Source organism: Sminthopsis crassicaudata, chromosome 4 (genome assembly GCF_048593235.1).
Source record: "Sminthopsis crassicaudata isolate SCR6 chromosome 4, ASM4859323v1, whole genome shotgun sequence".
NCBI lineage: Eukaryota > Metazoa > Chordata > Mammalia > Dasyuromorphia > Dasyuridae > Sminthopsis > Sminthopsis crassicaudata.
Window position 1 is genome coordinate 448517006 of NC_133620.1, and position 19683 is coordinate 448536688.

Here is a 19683-nt window from a genome sequence, read left to right on the forward strand (position 1 = left end):
TCTGGAGAGGAACAAAGACCTGGCTGTCCTCTTCCCTCATGGAGTTTCTGGGAGGAATCAGCCCATCAAAGGGCAGGGATGGGATGGAGGATGCTTCCAGTATGTGACATTCAGGATTTGAGTGAGAAGTGGTAGGAACGTTTCACATGGAAGCTTCCTGAGGGTAGAGATCTGATGTTTTTGTCTTTTTTTTTTCTTCTTTTTGCATCCTCAGCACTTAGCTCAGTGCCAGGTCCACAATAAGTGCTTAATATTTAAATATGTGTTGACTGATTGACTGACTGAGTGATTCAATTCCTTTTCTCTGAGCACAGGTAGGAAGTGAGGAAATATTACAGATATGGATAAATGGCAAGATGTCCTGAATGAATGGCTAGATGAGATGACTAAAGCAGCTATATGTAGTAGGTTAATCAAGTGTGGATTCACTCACTCACCAGTCAACAGGTCAGGCCCAGTAGAAGGTTCCAAAAATGAAAACTAGAATTCCCTTAGGAAAAAGATTACATTCCATGGAAGTCTGATGTACAAGGTACATGTAGGGAGAAGGGGGCCAGCAGAAGGGCAGATGACTGGGCCGGATGTGAACCATGTTCTGAGGTCAGCTATGTGAAATGATGTAGGTGAATTTGGACTCAGCCATCAAGGCAGAATTGTAAAATTGCCTGTATTATCTAGAATGCATGAAGCCCAAGAAATGACTGCAAGGAAAAACAGCATCAAACCAGTGACTGCTTGTCTCCGGCTTCATTGTCGTTTTTGATTTTCATTTGTATTTAAATCTTTGCCAGTTGCTTCAAGGGAGTTCTGAGCAGTTGCTGCGTTCTCTACATCTCCAGAAGGGCCTCTCGTCTTATAACTACATCCGAGGAGGAGCTCAGCTAAAGGTGAGTTTTTACCGATTGAGATTGTTCTAAATCAAAGTACTCTTTGGTCCATCCTCCAAACTTCATGCTGAAGAATATGTAAGCCACTCAAGAATAAGGCTTGCCTATTTGATTTTTAAAAACCTCCATTGAGAGATCCCATAATTTTTTTAGTCTATTATACTATTTGATCACTAAATTGATCAATAGTTTCTTTCTTCACCCACTTGAAATATCTCTTGCATTCTGTTTTGTAAAAACAATGAAGAACTGCAGGCCTACAATCAAGCCGACTGTAGCCTTCTCTTCAAATTAATTCCTATTCCTTTTCATCTCTATCTGATTTTCTGAGCATTCTCTCCATTGAGGTAGACACCTGCCCCTCCCATCATTTACCTCACAGGGCTAAGACATGGGATGAGCTTTGGATTCAGGTTCACGTCCAGGGTGTTTGGATCCTTGAATTACAAACCTGCCTGACTTGTGCCTTGGATTTTTGTTCTTAGTCTTCCATCAATGATGCTGCAGATTTCAAAGGTGTAGCAGAAGCCATGAAAGTGATTGGCTTCAAGCCGGAGGAGATTCAAACCGTTTATAAAATTCTGGCTACTATACTCCATTTGGTGAGTAGGACACTTTCCCCAGCATGTTCCCACAATGCAACATGTTGAGAGGTCTTAGCTCTACTGGATAGAAATCCAAAGTCATTTGATTTGGAAAAATTGACTTTGTCAGATTTTTGAAGAAACAAGAGTGCCTGTTGTGTTCTCCACACACGTGCTGTTTCCATTAAAATTTCCACAATGAAATATTTGGCTGTTTCTTTGGCTATTCCCCAGCCCTAAAGATTAGAAGCCATGATTTTTAGCCTTTTTTAAAATTTGGTAATTTCACATGATATTATACTATATTAATTCTGGGGAAGATGAAAGTAAGAAAGAGGTGACTTTTTTCAAACTTGATTAGATTGTAAGTTCTAAGTGCCATGTATTTCCTCATGATTTTGAGCAGCTCCTTTTTTGATAACACATAAAATTAGGAGTTCTTTATTCCTTACAATGTTGCTACACGATGACAATCCACGTACTTTTTATTAATCATTTTCTAAATGCAAAACATAGTTTTATTTGTAACAAAGCCTTTATATAGTCAGTTGCTTCAGAGTTGGACGTATCCCTCCCTTCTATTCACATTTTTAAGGTAATAGGGCCACGTCTTCATTATGGCTTTGTGTGGCATCCGGAAAACTTTCATACTGTCGTCTCTTTAGCTGATTAAAGAGTTCGATCATGTTGCAGTGTCAGTGAAAATCCTCATTAGGCATCAGTTCTCTTCTGCCTTTCTCCAAGCATCCCCGCTCCTTCCTATCCCCAGTGCCTGGGCTCCATCCCTGCTTTAACTCTTACCCCCATCCCTGGTTGGCTTGGTCTCCATGCCTGATTCATCCTGCCATCTAGTGGTTACACTGAAAACTACAACGTGATGACAAGGAGGGAAATAGGGGAGTTATTGTTCAGTCCCAGTTGGCTCTTGTAACCCCAAGGATCATGACACACCAGTGCTGTCCGTGCGCTTTTCTTGGCAAAGGTACTGGAGTGGTTTGCCATTTCCTGCACCAGTGGATTAGGGCAAACAGAGGTTAAATGACTTGCCTGGGTATATAACTAGTAACTATATTTGAACTCCAAGTGGCTTCCTCTCTGTCTCTCTTTTTCTCTCTCTGTGTCTCTATCTCTGTCTCTCTCTGTCTCTCTCTCTCTCTGGCCCTGGCTCTTTCTCTATACACATACACATACATAGGCATATATGTGTGTATATTATATATTTTATTACTATGTATAATATCTATAACATAGCGTCACCATATATAATATATGACATGTGTTTTGTGTGTGTGTATATATATATTTATACACACACACACATATATATGTATATGTATATATATATATATATAGGGTCACCATATGTGGGTATATATGTAGTGTCATTATATATAATGAGTCACTGGGCCTATAATCTGGAAGAACCGAAATCAAATTGGGGGCTGGGGGACTGGAACATGATATTTTTATATGTAAGAATATCCCATATCCAGATAAGACAGCTAGGTGATGCAATGAATAGAGTGCTGGAGTGAGGAAGGCTCATCTTCTGGAGTTCAAATATGGCCTCAGAGACTTAATAGTTGTGTGACTGTGATTTAACCCTGCTTGCCCCAGTACCTCATCTGTAAAATGAGTTAAAAGAGAATAGCAAACCGCTGCAGCATCTTTGCCAAGAAAATTCCAAATGGGATCAGACATGACTGCAAAGTGACTGAACAAAAATATATAGACCAAAAAAATACTGTAAGACAATCAATCAAGCTTAAAATTTAAAAACGACAGATCAGTTCCCAAAACAATGCCAGTTGTCTCTTTCAAGATATTGTGCCTACTGTTCTCCCATAGGGTAATTTAAAATTTATAATGGATGGTGATGTAACGCTGATTGAAAATGGCAAAGTTGTCTCCATCATCGCTGAATTGCTCTCTACTAAGCCTGATATGGTTGAGAAAGCCCTGCTCTACCGGACTGTGGCGACAGGACGTGATATCATCGACAAGCAGCACACTGAGCAGGAAGCCTGCTATGGCCGAGATGCCTTTGCAAAGGTAATTCCAGGTGCCTCCTTTGTGTTAACTTTCGTTAGATCCCATTAGTGAGTTTTTCTCTGGAAGTGATTCAGGCGTCCTGGAGATTGTGCTGATACTTCCCCGGCCCCCTTGTGTTGGGAAAATTGCACTACTGTGAAAGGTATTCCAGGTAAGCCCATCATTTCCATGCAACAGCAGATGCCCTTATCGTAAAACCACCTTGCCAATAAGATGACAATTTATTTTCCACATTGAGCCAATTGAGCAAAGCAATTGCTTTCTCCAGCTCTGTAACATTGTTTCTTATAATAGAATTATTTGCTATTGCATTGAGACTATAAAAAGGGAGAGGAGAGCTAAGTCCTAAATCAGCAATTACCCTTCGGATCCCATCACTTCTCCCTGGTTTAAATACATCAGTCCCTACAAAAAAACAAGCATACCCCTAAAAAAAAAAAATCACAAGATAGCTCCTAGGAAAGTTCAGGAATTTGGAAGGAAAAAAATGGGTATAATTAAAGGCACATTATCATATTTCCTTTTTTCTCTAAAGAACGCCATTAAATTTCTTAAATTAAGGTTCAATTTCTATATATTAAGAATGTAATTGTAATTATCCATTCAGGAAACATTTATATTATCCTGCTATGTATAGAGCACTGTGTTTAATAATAAGGAGCCAAAAGTATAACTAAATACAGTCCCTATCATCCTAGAGTCTGGCTGACCACTTATAAAAATTCCAAATGCACAAATGGCAAGTGACAAATTGTGGTCCAAAAAGCAATCAAAGCCATGGACTTATAACAAAAATTCTGCTAGAATTTGAAATGTGTGTGTGTGTGTGTGTGTGTATTCCCTGTGTTAAAAGAGAATTTTACCTGCACTGCCTAATTTCATTTTTTAAAAATTCCTTTATTGATGTTATCCTTGACATTAGCTCCCATAAGTCATGGCTTGCCTAGAATTACCTAACATAGGTCTTTTGGTTTCAAGATCAACTCTGTTTCTAGAGACAGCATGATATGGGGACATATAATGTGTGTGTGTGTGTGTGTGTGTGTGTGTGTGTGTGTGTGTGTGTGTGTAAAACATCCCTCTTCATATATAATATAAATATACATATCTACATATGTAATATATAATGTACATTAATATGTACATATAATATAAATGCACTTATATAAACACATGCACATTTATGTGATGCATGTGTAATATATAATTCATTAATATACTTATAATATAAATGTACACGTGTTTGATGCATAATGCATGAAGTATACTATTGATATATGTAATTAAATGCACATATGTGTGCATATAATACATAATGCAATATAATACATGCAAATGGACGAATGCATATTAATATGTATACATAATCTAATATGCGCATATAGTGTACATGCACATAGGTGTGTTATAATGTGCAATTCATATTAATATGCACATATAATATAAATATCATGACCTATGCTTACTAAGGATGAAGGACAAAAATAGTGACCCTCCTCCTCTCACTCCTTCTCTCTTCTTACACAGCTGTCTATTTTAGTTCAGGTCCTCTTCACCTCATCGACTTCCCTGCCTCAAGTCTCTTCCCAGCCTTAGAGACAGCTGTCAAAGTAATTTTCCTTAATTACAGGTCTGACAGTGCACTTCTCCTCAATCACCATTCCAAAGGCTTCCTCTTCTTCACAGGCTTTAACATAAACTCTGCTACTTAACTCGTAAAGCCTTCCACAGCCTGACGTCATCCCATCTTTTCCAGCTTCCTTGGACATTACCACCTGAATTCTACAATTCAGCCCAACTGCTCTTCTCTTTGACCCTCACAAATCCCACATCCCACATGGCTGTCTGGCTGTCCCTTGTGCCTGTGATGTAGGCCCTCTAAACTTACCTACAGTCCCTCTCTTCCTTCCAGGGAGTCAAGAGCCATCTTCTCATGCAAACCTTTTCTAATCCCCCTCAACTGCTGTGGACCTCCCTCTGAGGTCCTTGTATTTAACTGTTTGGTATACATTTTATTTATTCCCTTTATCCATCTTGTTTTCTCCACTAGAATGTCTTCTTTACTCTTCTGAGTAGGGTTGGTTTCATTCTTTGTCTTTGCGTGCTCAGAGCCTAGCACAGTGTTTGAGCTTGTAGTAGATGCTTATTAAATACTTGGTGACTAATTAATTGTTTCATTAAAATGGAGATTCTGTCCTAAAGTTGTAGATAGTGGGTTGATCTCAGAATCAATGTTCAAGTCCTGCATTTGATACTGAATTTGCTGAATTTGAGCTGAGGGAACATCAGGAACCATCTGGTACAAGCCAGTTTGTACTATAACATACTTAACTATAGGTCACCTGATGTGTACTTGAAACCCTCCAGTGAAAGAAAATTCATTTCACTTTTAGATAGTTCTCATTGGTAAGAAGTTTTTTTTTATTTTTTTCCCTGACATCAAACCTCATTTAGATTAGGAAACTCCTCTCTATTTATGGATCAAATCCTGCTTCCAAGTGCTTCAAATATGGGACCACATGTCAAATGCATATTCTCTTCTTCACGTTAAACGTCTCTACCTCCATCAAATAATCCTCACTTGAAATTAACTCAGCACCAGACACCATCTTGGTTGTTCTTGTCTGGATACTTTCTATTTTGTCAATGCCTTTCTCAAACTTTGATGCCCTGAACTGAACACAGCACTTCAAATGTGGTCTCCCAAGGAGCAAGTCCAGAAAGACTAGTAGGTTCTTTTAGAAGCTAAAACTCTCCAAATAGAGCCCAAGATCAAATTAGCTTTAAAGATTGGTTGCCCCATTACACTGCTAACTCGTTTTGAGCTTATAGTTCATTAAAACTCCAGAAAATCACTGTGCCTCCTCTGCGTGTGAAGGTGAGGGTTTGAATCTAAGTATGTGACTTTACATTTATCCCTCTTGAATTTCATCTTAATAGATTCAACTTAATGATTATGTTGGCTGAATTAAGTGTCTGATGAAAGCTCCACCTTCCCCCAAATTTATTGCACTGATATTTTTGATATTTGTGGGATGCAACCCATGGCTAAAATATAAGTATGGATGGATACATATCCTTTTTTAAAAAAGAAAATAAGGAATATCCATCTAGACTCATATTTTAACAATAGATTACATCCCACCAAACCTTAGAAATGCCTCTGAGATCAATTCTCCTTCCTGCATTAGGACTTCCACTTTTTCTTGGTTGTCATCTAAACTTGAACCATTTGTGTCAGAATCTTTTCTTCCAAGTATTAACCATCCCTTCCCCCATATGTCATCTGGAAATTTAAGCATCATATTAACTTTCCATTATCCAAATTACTAATAAATATGTTAAACAGCCCAAGACCCAGCAGAGATCCCTGAGGCATTCCACTGGAGACTTCCTGCCAAGTTAACATTGAACTATTGATGACTATTCTTTAATTTGACCAGTCATCCAGTTCCAAATCTAGCTAGTTAATTGTGTTATCATCTAGTTCTTTACCCAAGAGAATTACATGGCATACTTCATCAAATGCATTAATACAACCTAAGTAAACTCTGTTGTATTTGCCTGATCTACTAGTATACTATAACCCCCCCCCTACAAAAAGGAAGGAAGATCAGTCTGATGTGACCTGTTCTTGGTGAAGACATGCTCATTTTTTGTAATCCTAGGAGTTTTTTTAGATCCATCTCTTTTATGTCTATTCTAGAAATCTCCTAGAAATCAAAGCCAAGTTCAGTAGTCTATCTATAGTTTTTAAATGCTACTCTTTTCCTTTTTTTTTTTTTTTTTTTTGAAAATTTAGCATATATACCCTTCCTTAGTTTTGAGGTCTCTTTTCTGCTTTCCCTACGATTGGGACTTTAAGCCCTTTTAAGAACTGTTGGTGAGTGCTTATATGTCTCTCCTAAAAACCTTGTTAAGACCTTAGCAACTTATCACCAATTAGTAATTTAGCTTCTACATATAACTTTTTTGCTTAGCTCCAACAAATCCAAAGTCAATTTGCCCAATCCAAGAAAAGAGGCAAACAGGCAGGCATATTGTAGGCAGGTCACTTCACCTCTGGGAAATTCTCTAAACCTAGAAATACTAAAGAGATTAATGGCCCAAATGGGTGGAGGGAATTTTCTTATCGAGGATTCAGGAGATCTAGAATTAGTAGCCATCAAATCCAATACCTTATTTCATAAATAAGGAAACTGAGGTTCAGAAAGATTAACTAATCTACCAAGAGCCACATAGTAAGCATGTGTCAGAAATAGGACTTAACTCCTAAGATGTACGTGTACAGTTTGTGTGTGTGTGTGTGTGTGTGTGTGTGTTAGGGTAGTGCAGTAGAGAGAGAACTGGCCCTGGACTTAGGAGGACCTGAGTTCAAATCTGCCCTTAGTTAGTTGTGTGATCCTGGGCAAGTCACTTAACTCTGCCTCAGTTTCCTCATCTGTAAAATGAATTAAGGAAATGGCAAAGCATTCTAGTACCTCTACCAAAAAAACTCCAAAACTGCCAACTGAAATGATTGAAATGTCATCAAGCATTTATTATGTAACTACTAAGTGTTAGGCAATGTGCTAAACACCGTGGCTACAAAGAGACAAAAACATTTCCTGCCTTAGAGGAACTTCTAATGAGGGAGACAGCATGGCAAGTGATTCTATGATACAAGTGTGTCCAGTCCTCCCAGAGGGAAGGCACTCCAAGCAGGAGGGACCTAGTGTCTCGTGTCACCCCAAATAGACAGGGGGAATGTGGGGGGAAGAAAACTATGAGACAGGGAATCAGGAGCCAGGTTGTGAAGAGCTTTAAACACTGTGTACACTCACTTACGTTCAGAAGCACACTGAGTACATGGGATTGTGGCTAAGGTTTAATTTTGCCATTTATGATGCAAAGACAACAGTCCAGAACCAGATGCAAACGCATCGTTTTCCTTTCCTGCCAGGCGATATACGAGCGTCTCTTCTGCTGGATTGTCACCCGCCTCAATGATGTGATTGAGGTGAAGAACTATGACACCATTATTCATGGGAAAAACACTGTCATCGGGGTCTTGGACATCTATGGTTTTGAGATCTTTGACAACAACAGGTGAGTCGGGAGAGGAGACGTTAGATGGTGAGTTGGGAGTTTGGTGCCATGGAAGGTAACCTGTGCTCTCCCTCTTGCAGTTTTGAGCAGTTCTGCATCAATTACTGTAACGAGAAGCTGCAACAGCTCTTCATTCAGCTGGTTCTGAAGCAAGAGCAGGAGGAATACCAGCGGGAAGGGATTCCTTGGAAGCACGTGAGTGAGCGGCACAGAAACTGCTCCTTGTTGAGCTGTGGCCATCCAGTCATTCCCATCCAAGAAATAGACAGACCAAAGATAGGGGCCAAAATACACCTGCAATGGAGGGATCCAGCTAGGGAGGCTGTCCTTGCTTTCCTCTGATTGATGAGGGTTCTGTGCCCCATTGGAGACTTAATTATGTAAATTATTACATAATTTAAAACTACAACCATGCCCCTGAGGACATAGACTTGCTCTTTGATTGTCCCCCCTACCTACAGTATCTAAACATAGTTCATCATCAAATTAATTAGAATGGAATTGTATTTTGTCAATATCATTAAATAAATATTATACATATATATGTGTGTGTGTGTGTGTGTGTATACACACACACACACACACACACACACACACACACACGGTGTCCCAAAAGTCTTGGTGCGGTTTTACTTCAGTTGGGGCTCAGAAATCCTGAGATGTAACGAACTGTCTATTCCAAGTTTAGCTAGCATCCATCTAGAGGGTAAATGTTTAAAACAATAACTCAAGCCCAGATTTGTAGATTTGCTGTATTTCCAGAGTGTAATGCTGTCCCTGAGAATTAAATAATCAGCTCTGGTAAGTAGGTTTCAACTGGTGAACGGAAGGTCTGGAAGATGTTTCCCTGTCACTGGGGGATCTCTTCAAATTAAGATTGGAAGGTCCCTTCAGGGGAACATGTCAGGATTCCTAAACAGCATCAGGATCTAGTTAAGCTGTGTTTGAATCCTGACTTTGCATCTCCAAGTGGTATGCCTGGCCAATCACTTTCCCTTTGTAATGAATGGCCTTTCTTGGTCTTCTTCCTCATCTCCAGAGGGCTTAGTTGTCCCGTACCTCTTTGCTTAGATTTGAGTTATTTGAGGAAGGAAGAACTGATCTAGATTAGAAATGAAGCTTAAACTTAAAATTGCATCAAGATTTTTGGGATCTCTTTCTCTCTCTCTCTGTCTCTTTCTCTGTCTCTCTCTCTCTCTTTCTCTCTCTCTCTCTCTCCCTCCCTCCTTCTTTCTCTCTCTCTCTCTCTCTCTGTCTCTCTCTCCTGTCTTTGTGTCTCTCTCTCTCTCTCTCTCTCTCTCTCTCTCTCTCTCTCTCTTCTCTCTCTCTCTCTCTCTCTCTCTCTCACACACACACACACACACACGTATGTATAGGTATGTGTGTGTCATTGTATATGTATAAACTGCACTAAGAATTTTGAGGCCCTCTCTATATGGTATAATGATGAAGATAATGATGATGATTTTATAGTCTTTTAAAGTTTGCAAAGTATCTTACAAAGATTTTATCTCATTTTATCTTCACTACAATCTTGGGAGATAGGTACTATTATATCTCAATTTTATGGATTAAACAGGCAGTTAGCAGTTAGGTGACTGGCTCAGGGGCTATAGCTAGTTACTGTCTAAGGCTCAGGTCTCCCTTATTCTTGAGTCCAGCATCATATCCACTGTGCCACTTCATAGTCTTGTGTATATTTAAGACGGGATATCCGTATCTTGTCCAGATTGGAAGATCAGGAGCCTTTCTTAGGCCTGACCTCTCTCTGATTGTCTTAGGATCTGCTGCAGTTCTAACATGAGTTAGTCTTTATGCAAACTAATCCCCCTGCACCCTAACCCTTCCCCAAGGGCTCACCGTATCAACACCAAAGAGTGCAGACAGGTCATGGCAGCTCAGAATTCCTGAGTTCTCAAGAGATACATCAGCCTTAGCTTTTCCCAGAGGCAGAGTTGTAACACGCTCTCCTGGCAGTTACAATTACTAGTCTGCCCTAGGCCCAACAGAGCACCTTTGACCACTGACCTTTGCAGTGTGAACTCTACCCGGCTCGCCTCCTCTGAGGCCTTCAAAGGTCTCTGGCCACGATCTCTTGAATCTATAGCTTAATAACCGGTAGCGCACTCAAGAACAGCCACGTGTAATCTTAAAAGCCTTTATTGTACCTACTCACATAATGCCCTGACTTACGTCTGAAGACCCACGTGTTCACTCAGAGTTAACAGGCATGTACCACCAGGTCCAGCTTGTCAATATATTCTTTAGTTTCTATTGATTTGTTTTTATTTTCCAGGATAATATTTAAGCAAAGCTCTTTGTATTAATTTGGTATGAAGAATTTTGAAATTATTTGTATGGTGATAAATTAAATCCCTAGCTAGATATTTAATAAATGTTCTTGACTAACAACCTAGTGTTCTCTACATAAGATTGGCTTGTTTATATCAGACTTTATGTCCAATACGAACCATTCAGAGTACTGCTTTTGTCTTTCATCGTACAAAAAGGCAATGTAGCATAGTGGGAAGAACTCTGGACTTAGCATCGTTATCTTCAATTTTAACCCATCCTGACACATACTAGCTGCGTGCCCAAAAGGCAAGTCAAATAACTTCTCTTTCAGTTTCTTCATCCATATCATTAGTAATAGGAATGATATCTACCTCAGAATACTGTTTTAAGGATCATGTATATAGAGTACCTTTGGGAACTCTCATCACAACTCCCACTCTTGGGTTCTCGAGGTATCAGCCACTTACCCCAGATTCAAGGTACTTTATAGGTCTACAGTTCTCAAACTATAGTTCACAAGCTGCCATTGTGCATTTATCTTCAATAATGAGCCACAGGACACAATTAACTCAAGACAAAGCATTCACGGAAATGGTGTAGAATGAACCAAAGTCTCAAGATCCCACCCATAAGCCCAGGACAACCGGAAACCCATTTGGCCAAGCAGCCCATAGCTTTGACATGGTGTGACTCTGATTTGAATTCTTATGGCGTCTTTACTTAGGGGGAACCCTAGATACAACATCTCTACTGGTCCCTCCATTGAATTCCTGGACATACTTTTCTCTAAATTTCACCAACACTTTCAGCCTTTTCTCTCCTGAAAAAGTCTTTCCTACTGAGGCATCTGCCATGCAACAAGGTACCATTTACAATTATAGGAGCAAGTAGTAGGGAGAGAAATCTCCCCTTCTTCAACCCCTCTACACTCTGAAACACCACAAGACAAAAAGCAAATTATTATCCCCCTCAAGAGCTAGGCTCTTCCTTTCTTAACTTCCCTCTCTTTTCTGTTTGTCTTTGCTTTTTAAATGCCATCAGCATCATGGCTGATCCATCCTCCTGCCAGCCATTGGTAAACGGCCTTTTAATTCTGTCCAGCAGACCCAAAAGCTCCTCTTTATAGTGGCCATCAAAGTCAGAGAGGAGAGCACACTTTGTCATGTGTGAAGAGGCGTCTCCGGGGGAGTGGAGCCACTTGAAGTTTCACAAGTCATTATGTACCTACTGCCGAATGGCACCAATAAAGCTCACACCTCATTGTCTCTGTCCCTCCCTCTTTCATCTGTGATTTCTCAAGTAGGTTAGAGAGGAGGGCTCAGCTGCTCAGGAGTTCAGCTTCCCCCTGCCTTGCTGCGTATGTAAAGTGCTGCATCAACTACAAAGTCCTTGATGATCTTAGATTTATCACTGCAAGTCATCTTCTCCCACTTCCTCAATTTACAGGTGAAAAAGTCACTGGAAGTCATCTTCTCCAACGTCTTCAAGAGGTGAAATGAGCTGTCCTAGATGCACAGCCAGTTACTGGAAGACAGGATCTGGGTCAGAAACCCCAGGCTATCTCTCTGCCCTGCCCCACTCACTCCCCATCCCCCCAAGGGAATTACCTAGTTCTTTGTCACTTGGGCCAAAGCTGCCACTTAAATAAGTCTCTTTTTTCACTTCTACTCCATGGGCTTCCCTGTATAATCTAGTCTGACTCATTGGAGTTACTTTCTAGTTAGTTAAGAGAAAATTTTAAGATACAGATTTTTGCAGGAGACATAATTTATGGGGCACTTGCTTAAAACTTAGCCTGATTACCCACAAAAATAATCCATTGTCACTTTAGGTGGGACAAATAGGACTAACTTTCTTTTGTAAACTAAAATCTATTTTTTGGTTTTAGGCTTCATATTAAATTTACAAAACCCAAAGCAGGCACCCTTACAGCACGCTTATGAGTTCTCAGGCCTTATTAAGATAGAGGCAACAAATGTCAAGTTAGGTGCTAAGTAAAGAAAATAATAATAAAAATCTGATATTTGCATAGTGCTTTATAGTTTTTGAAAATTCCATGATAGCAATTATTTCGTTGGATTCACAAAAATCTCATGACAAAAAGCAAATACTAACTACTACTGTTATTCCTCCTCCCGCTCCTCTGAAGAAAAAGAAAAAGACAGCGATGATGATGATGATGATGATGATGATGATGATGATGATGATGATGATGATGACAGGAAGAAGAACATCATGATGATGATGTAGAACAATAACAAAAAGATGATAATAATGAAGAACTGAATGAAGAACAGGAAGAAGGTGATAATGCTGAAGAACTGAATGAAGAAGAACAGGAAGAATGTGATGATGAAGAACAGGATGAAGAAGAAGAACAGGAAGAAGAGGAAAAAGAAGAGGAGGAGGAAGACCTGACATTTATATAGCCCTCAGCTGTAAAATGTGGAAAATAGTAGCCCCTCCCTCCGGGGATCAAATGTATCTATAAAGCACTTAGCAACGTCTGGCACATAGTAGGTGCTTAATAAAGGCTTATTCCCTTTGCTCTTCTCTCATGTTCCACTGTACCATAGCACCTGCACAATTTTTAGCAGCATATTTTTTAGCCTGTTCATTTGGACACCAGACTTGGTCACGAGGTGATGATTCTGTTGCTGTCCTATTCAGATAAACACAAATTCTTGTGAATGAATCCCCAGGTGCTTCGACCACCTCTCCAGTGGCTTTTCCTTTTGCTTCTCCTTTTGTTGGCTTGTGTGTGGTTTCTTGGCTCCTCAGCTTCCTCTTTTCTCTTCCTCTCTCATTCTTCCAAGCCGGGAAGATGCATAAACCTCTCTACTCTTTTGTATTCTACAGATTGATTATTTTAACAATCAAATCATCGTTGACCTGGTGGAGCAGCAGCACAAAGGGATCATTGCCGTCCTGGACGATGCCTGTGTAAACGTGGGCAAAGTGACGGACGAAATATTCCTGGAAGCCCTAAACACAAAACTGAACAAGCACGCACACTTCTCCAGCCGCAAGGTAACGCGTTGCAGGAGATTCTCCCTTCTTTTCATCTGCAACACTTGTCTCAGAGCCTGACTTTGTTAAATGGCTTGGGAAGGTGTCTATAGACATGGACTGTGTGACTTGATCCTATACAGAAATTCTTTCTGGGTTTATTTGTTCCTGGATTAATACTCAGAAAAGCCAGGAGAGGGAGCTCTTGTCTACTCAGTATCTCAGAATCCGGGAATGTGAACTGGGTTCTTTAGAAATGATGATGTCATTTATAACCAATAGGTGCCGAGTTCTTGCTCATGTGACAAGGTTTTTTTTTTTTTTTCTTCACTCCTGTATCCCATAGCAGTGATGGTGAAAATAGCATCTGTCCTTGATGTATTACTGGGATGTGAGGTTTGGTCCCAACTGCTACAAAATGGGTTGCATTTTCAAAGCTGTTAATCCTTTCTTTCTGGAAAACAGAGCTGCTGCCTCCAAAGAGAAAAAGACTTTTCCTTCCCTGAGTACAGAGAAGAGAAGCATCCTCTGTGGACCTTCTCTGCACATTTACACTTTGTTACGTGGGCAGATTGCTCTTCTATAATTTGTGGCATTGTGTAATCCAGCTCAAGCCCCACTCTGTTGTATTTCTTTTTTCTATTCTTTTTTTATTTTTTTGGCAGTCCAGGTTAAGTGATTTGTCCAGGGACAAACAACTAGTAATTAGGTGCCAAGTATCTGAGGCCAGGTTTGAATCCTCCTCCCTTCAGGGCTGGTGCCGCTGAAGAATGTGGAAGCGTTCAAGAAAAGCCCTCTTCTGCCTTGGGCCGTGTGTAATAAGTAAGAGAGAGGAATACTGGATTGGAGCAGCATTGTGGGAAGAGAGAACCCCTGCTTCTCTTTCCTCTAGAAATCATTCCTTTTCTTGCCTTCCTTATTTTTGTTACTGATTCTGCCATCCTATGATGCAAAATCGCTCGCATTCATCCTTGATTTTTCTCACTCCCTTGAGGTCCCTGAGTCTCTTCCAGAGTGACAACCTCAGAATCAGGAAAACCAGGGTTCAAGTCAGGTACTGAATGGTTGACCCTAGATAAATTTTACCTAAATCAGATTGTAATCGGGTAATATTTAACAAAATAAACATCCAATAAAGCATAGTTAATGCTAACATGTGGTTTTCTAATTCAAAATGCGCTTTTATGTGTATTTTATTGACCCTGACTCTGAGTTTGACACCACTGCCCCAGACAACTCTTCTAAGACTATAGATTGTAGATCTGCATTGATAGAACGCAGTTTTCTTCCTTTGAGTTACCTACACTAGGAAAATCCCCAAACTGAACTTTTCTTCCTCCTTCCTAAATCTAATAATCATATATAATGCATAAGTGAGTGGAGAGACTGGAAGTTAGGAAATCAGTTGGGAGACTAGAGCAGTAATCTTGGTGACAGAAATTAATGGCCTGAATAATGGCTATAAAAATGGCAAAGAGAAAATAGATGTGAGTGACATCTGAAAGACAGAGTTGATAGAATATGGTAACTAAATTAACATGGGGAGGAAGGGAGAGAGTGAGATTAAAATGGACTGAGGTTATAAGGATAAATGACTGGAAAGATTTGGATACCATTAGCAAGGGGTGTAAGGACCACATTAGCACCCTGGATACTTTAGAATCAGCCAGAATCAGGATAAGCAAAAGTCCTTCGTCTTTAGCAGTGGAAGTGAAGGGAATGGCCACAGAGGATCGCCTCAACTTCACCTCTTCATCTCCCAGCCAGAAGTGACCCTGGCTACTCTTCCTCCACCCCCTAGAATTTATTAACTCTCCTATGCTGGCCCCATGTTTGGTGTATGCAGAGAATTGTAGGAGGGACTAGGGGGTGGAGGAAGAATTGAATAGAAATCTACATTTGAATAGGGTTGGAATTCTTTAGCTCAAGTCTCAACCAGCCTCATCCAGGTAAACCACTTTATCTGATTCCCTGGGACGGTCTTTCACTGAGGCAGGGTTGAAGGAAATTTTCTCCTTCCAGGATTTTTAGAGTTTCGAGTCCCCTCTTCAAACTGATGTCACATTTATAGAGCTTTATAAATCTTAAAGTGCAATATGAATACTAGCTATGATCACTAGTCTCCCCCCCAACCAAAAAAAAAAAAAAAAAGATTAGGAAGAGAAGCAGGTTTCCTGGGGGAAAAGACTTTTTTAGTAGTACATCCAGGTAGAAATAACAGCCCTGTTGAATATGTTGAGTTCAGAATGATGAGGGGCAGCTTCTAGGAGTTATGTCACAATAATCCTGAGGCCCCTGACTTTAGGAGTGCTATTGTTCTAACAATATGTCAACAATTCTAAAGTCTCCTGGCCTTAGAACAGTACTACAAACATTCCGAATCCCAGATAGATAATCTGGTGGTCAGTGATAATAAAGATCCTGAAACAATAGTGAATAGACTACCCCTCAAACCTACCTATAAACCATAAAACTAGCAAATAAGTAACACAAAGCTTCTGGTCTCTAACTTTTTCCTAGACATTTATCTCCTTACTTCTGATGCTTTGCTAACTTCTTTTGGAACATAGCCCACTTCAATTGGCTCACAATTATTATAAACTTTGCCCCTTGACTCAGAGATGGGCCCGAGCCGGCAAATTCTTTTGTGACACTGGTCTGCACCCCAACCTCTTTGGAGTCTCCTTTTGAACCTCAATAAGAATTCAGGAGAGTTCAGGGCAGGAGATTAAGGTTTCATGATCCTCTTCGGAAATTAGATAGGTAAAGTAGTGGGAATGGGTAATATTAAAGGAGAGAATAAGAACAAAAAGAAAGGGGGCAAAGTCAGAATCCTGGGGAATGCTTATATTAAACGGGTTGGAGGAATAAGGACCTCAGGAGACCAGATAACCAGGAAAGGACAATATCATGAAAGACAAGGGAAAGGAGAATGTCTGCAAGGACAAGAGCAAACTGTGGCCCTGTTAGTTGCTGGTTAGTTCTTTTCCCCTCCATTTATCATGTATAGATAGTTACATATCTTACCCACTGCTCAGCAGATTGGGTGATGGTTTTTTGGTTGTGTCTTTGTATCCCAAGCACCTTGAACTGTGCCCTGCACTTTTTGGGTTGTTATTTCAGATCTATGATTTCATTGGTATAAGAAACTCTGATTGAGAAAACTCTTCTAATCAGATCAGCTGCTATTCTTCAGCCAGCTCAGAGAGCTGCCTGGGGCACTGAGAGGTTAAGTGATTTACCCATAGTAGATGCTTAATAAATGCTTGTTGAATTGCATTGAATTGGATTGGAAATTCTACTGAGAGGTCAAGAAGGACAAGGGCTTAGAAAAATTGGATTTTTTGATTTTCATCAGGGCTCATTAGTGACTTTTTACAAGAGCCATTCCAGATGAGGGTTGAGAGAGATAAACCAGGAAGGAGTATAGATTGCCCTTTCTTTAATCAATAAAGGAGCATGTATTAAGCACATACTGTATGCAAGGCACTATGCTAAGTGCTGGGGGATATAAAGGAAAAATAAAAGTAGTCCTTATCCTCTTTATATTCCAGTAGGGGAAACAATGTATAACTAAATGGCTCCATATGGGTTACATACAAAGGGAACCTTAGTGAGGAAGGCAGTGGAGGAAGTAGGGAAGAACATGGAGAAAGCAGTGCTTAAATTGAGCCTTGAAGAAATTCAAGAATTTTTAGAGAGGAAGAAATAAAGAAGGCTGGAGGGACAGCCAAAGACTAGATATAGAGATGGGAAATCCAGCATATGGGAAGCACATTGACTAGTACAGAATGCAAAGAAGGCAATTATGTGTAAGAAGACTGGAAAGATCAAAAGGACCCAAATCGTTAACAACTTTAAATGCCAAAAGGAGAACTTGGTAATTGATCCTAGAATAATAGGAAGGCAGCTAACTAGTATGGTGGATAGAGATCTGAGCCAAGGGTCAAAAAGACCTGAGATCAAGTCCAATCTCAGATACTGGTTTTATGATCTTGGGCAAATCACTTAACCATTGCTCGTCTCAGTTTCCTCATTTGTGAAATGACGATCAAAATAATAACTAATTCTCAAGGTTGTTGTGGTCAAATAAAAAATTTCTGTAAAACATTTTGCAAATCTTAAAGCACTATATAAATGTGAGCTGTTGTTGATATCATTATTGTTGATAGGAAGCCATTGCAGTTGCTGAAGAGAGAGTATGATATGGCCAGAGCCATGGCAATCAAGCAACAATTTATTAAACACTTCCTATGTGACACACATTGTACAAGATGCTGAGAATAGAAATACTATTGCCTAGAAGTCTGGTCGTGGAGGGCGCAGATTGGATTATCATTTGCAATTAAAAAAAAAAACAAGAGATGGGACACTGAAATTAAGGGAAGTTTTAGAGTTTGAGCATTTAGGATAATTTCAGAAAAAAGGAGAAGTAGTTAGCTAAAGAGATAGATTGAAGATAAGTTGATTGATGGCACTAGATTCCTGAAGAAATGGGAGAGTATGAGACAGAGGGTCTGTGTGGCCCTTGGTTAGGAGAGTCACTCTTTCTCTGAGAGAGTCAAAAGAGGATGGGTGAAAATAGATCATTTTTTGAGATGTAGAGAAGAGGAATTTTGGGAAGTAAATTATCTCAATCTTAGTAAAATAAAACAGGAGTAGAAGTTGATGAGGTTCGGCGCAGGGCAGAGAGTTGTGAGAACCCTCTCTGGTCAGCGCAGGTCCTTCACAAATGAATTTACAAACCTGGAAAGTTAGACTGGCAAAAGAAGTTTAAAGTTGGAACTGAGAAGCCAGCCTTTGCTCAAAAGGCTGACCCCTCAGAGACAAGGTAAAGTCCCTATCAGAGAAATCCCAACAGAGAGGTAAAGAAGGGTGTGGTCCTGTTAGGGAAATAGGTGAGAGAGCTAAAGAGGGATTAACACCGAAAAGAGAATGTCTTCTCAGTGGGCAGAGGGTCCTAGCAGCTGAGCAAGCACTTGTGGCCTTCTGCAAGGAAGTGCCCCTAGTTGCCCCTTTTTATAATTTGAAACTTTAGCTGGGGGCTGGGTACAGTTTGAGTTGAAATCAAACAGAAATCTTCGTGAATTGAATAGAAATTTCAATTGAATGAGGTTACTGCCCTCAGGCCTAGATTTCCAGTAGAATGGGACATCTTACTGGGAGTGGTCCAACCAATTTTCTGCTCCCTAGAGGTCGATAGAAATCTAGATCTCCAGCTAAGAGGAGTGGTCCTGGACTCAACTAGTCCCACCAAGAAAACAGAATGAAACCATTTATCTTGATTCCCTGGGACGGGTCTCTCAGGGGAGACCCTCTTCGGGAGTTCAAGTGTTCCCCCCAAAGTTAGAGAAACAATTTCAGGTTCCCTACATCAAAGTTACCTAGGAGTAAAAGTCAGGGTTTAAGCCTTGAGCATAAAATTTGGAACAGGCAGTTAACTTTGGGTGATGAGATAAGGAATAATGAAATTAATAAAAGTCCAGTCAATCAGTCAGTATTTATTGAGTACCTACTATGTTCTAGTCACTATGCTAAGCATTGGAAATACAAAGAAAGGCAAAGAACAATCCCAGCTTTCATTCATTTTAATGGGAAAGACAACATGCAAACAACTACGGAGAGCCAAGATATAGACAGGTTAATCAGAAATAATCAGCAGAGGGAAGGAAATGTAGATGCTCAACAAAATTTTATGATTAACAAAAACCCTCAATTCTTCCCTTTTCTAGAATACTAGAGACAGAGCAAATTGGAAGAAGAAGATT

The 19683-nt window shown here is 40.0% G+C and overlaps 1 protein-coding gene across 1 annotated transcript in view; it reads left to right on the top strand.

Annotated features, from left to right (window-relative positions):
* Positions 1-19683, top strand: part of MYO1D (myosin ID) — a 372129-nt gene that overhangs the window by 134474 nt on the left and 217972 nt on the right. The window contains exons 6-11 of the mRNA XM_074263605.1: positions 792-887; positions 1373-1489; positions 3320-3523; positions 8466-8611; positions 8692-8806; positions 13766-13936. Of these exons, the coding sequence (XP_074119706.1) occupies positions 792-887; positions 1373-1489; positions 3320-3523; positions 8466-8611; positions 8692-8806; positions 13766-13936 (849 nt within the window). The remainder of the gene's footprint in view (positions 1-791; positions 888-1372; positions 1490-3319; positions 3524-8465; positions 8612-8691; positions 8807-13765; positions 13937-19683) is intronic.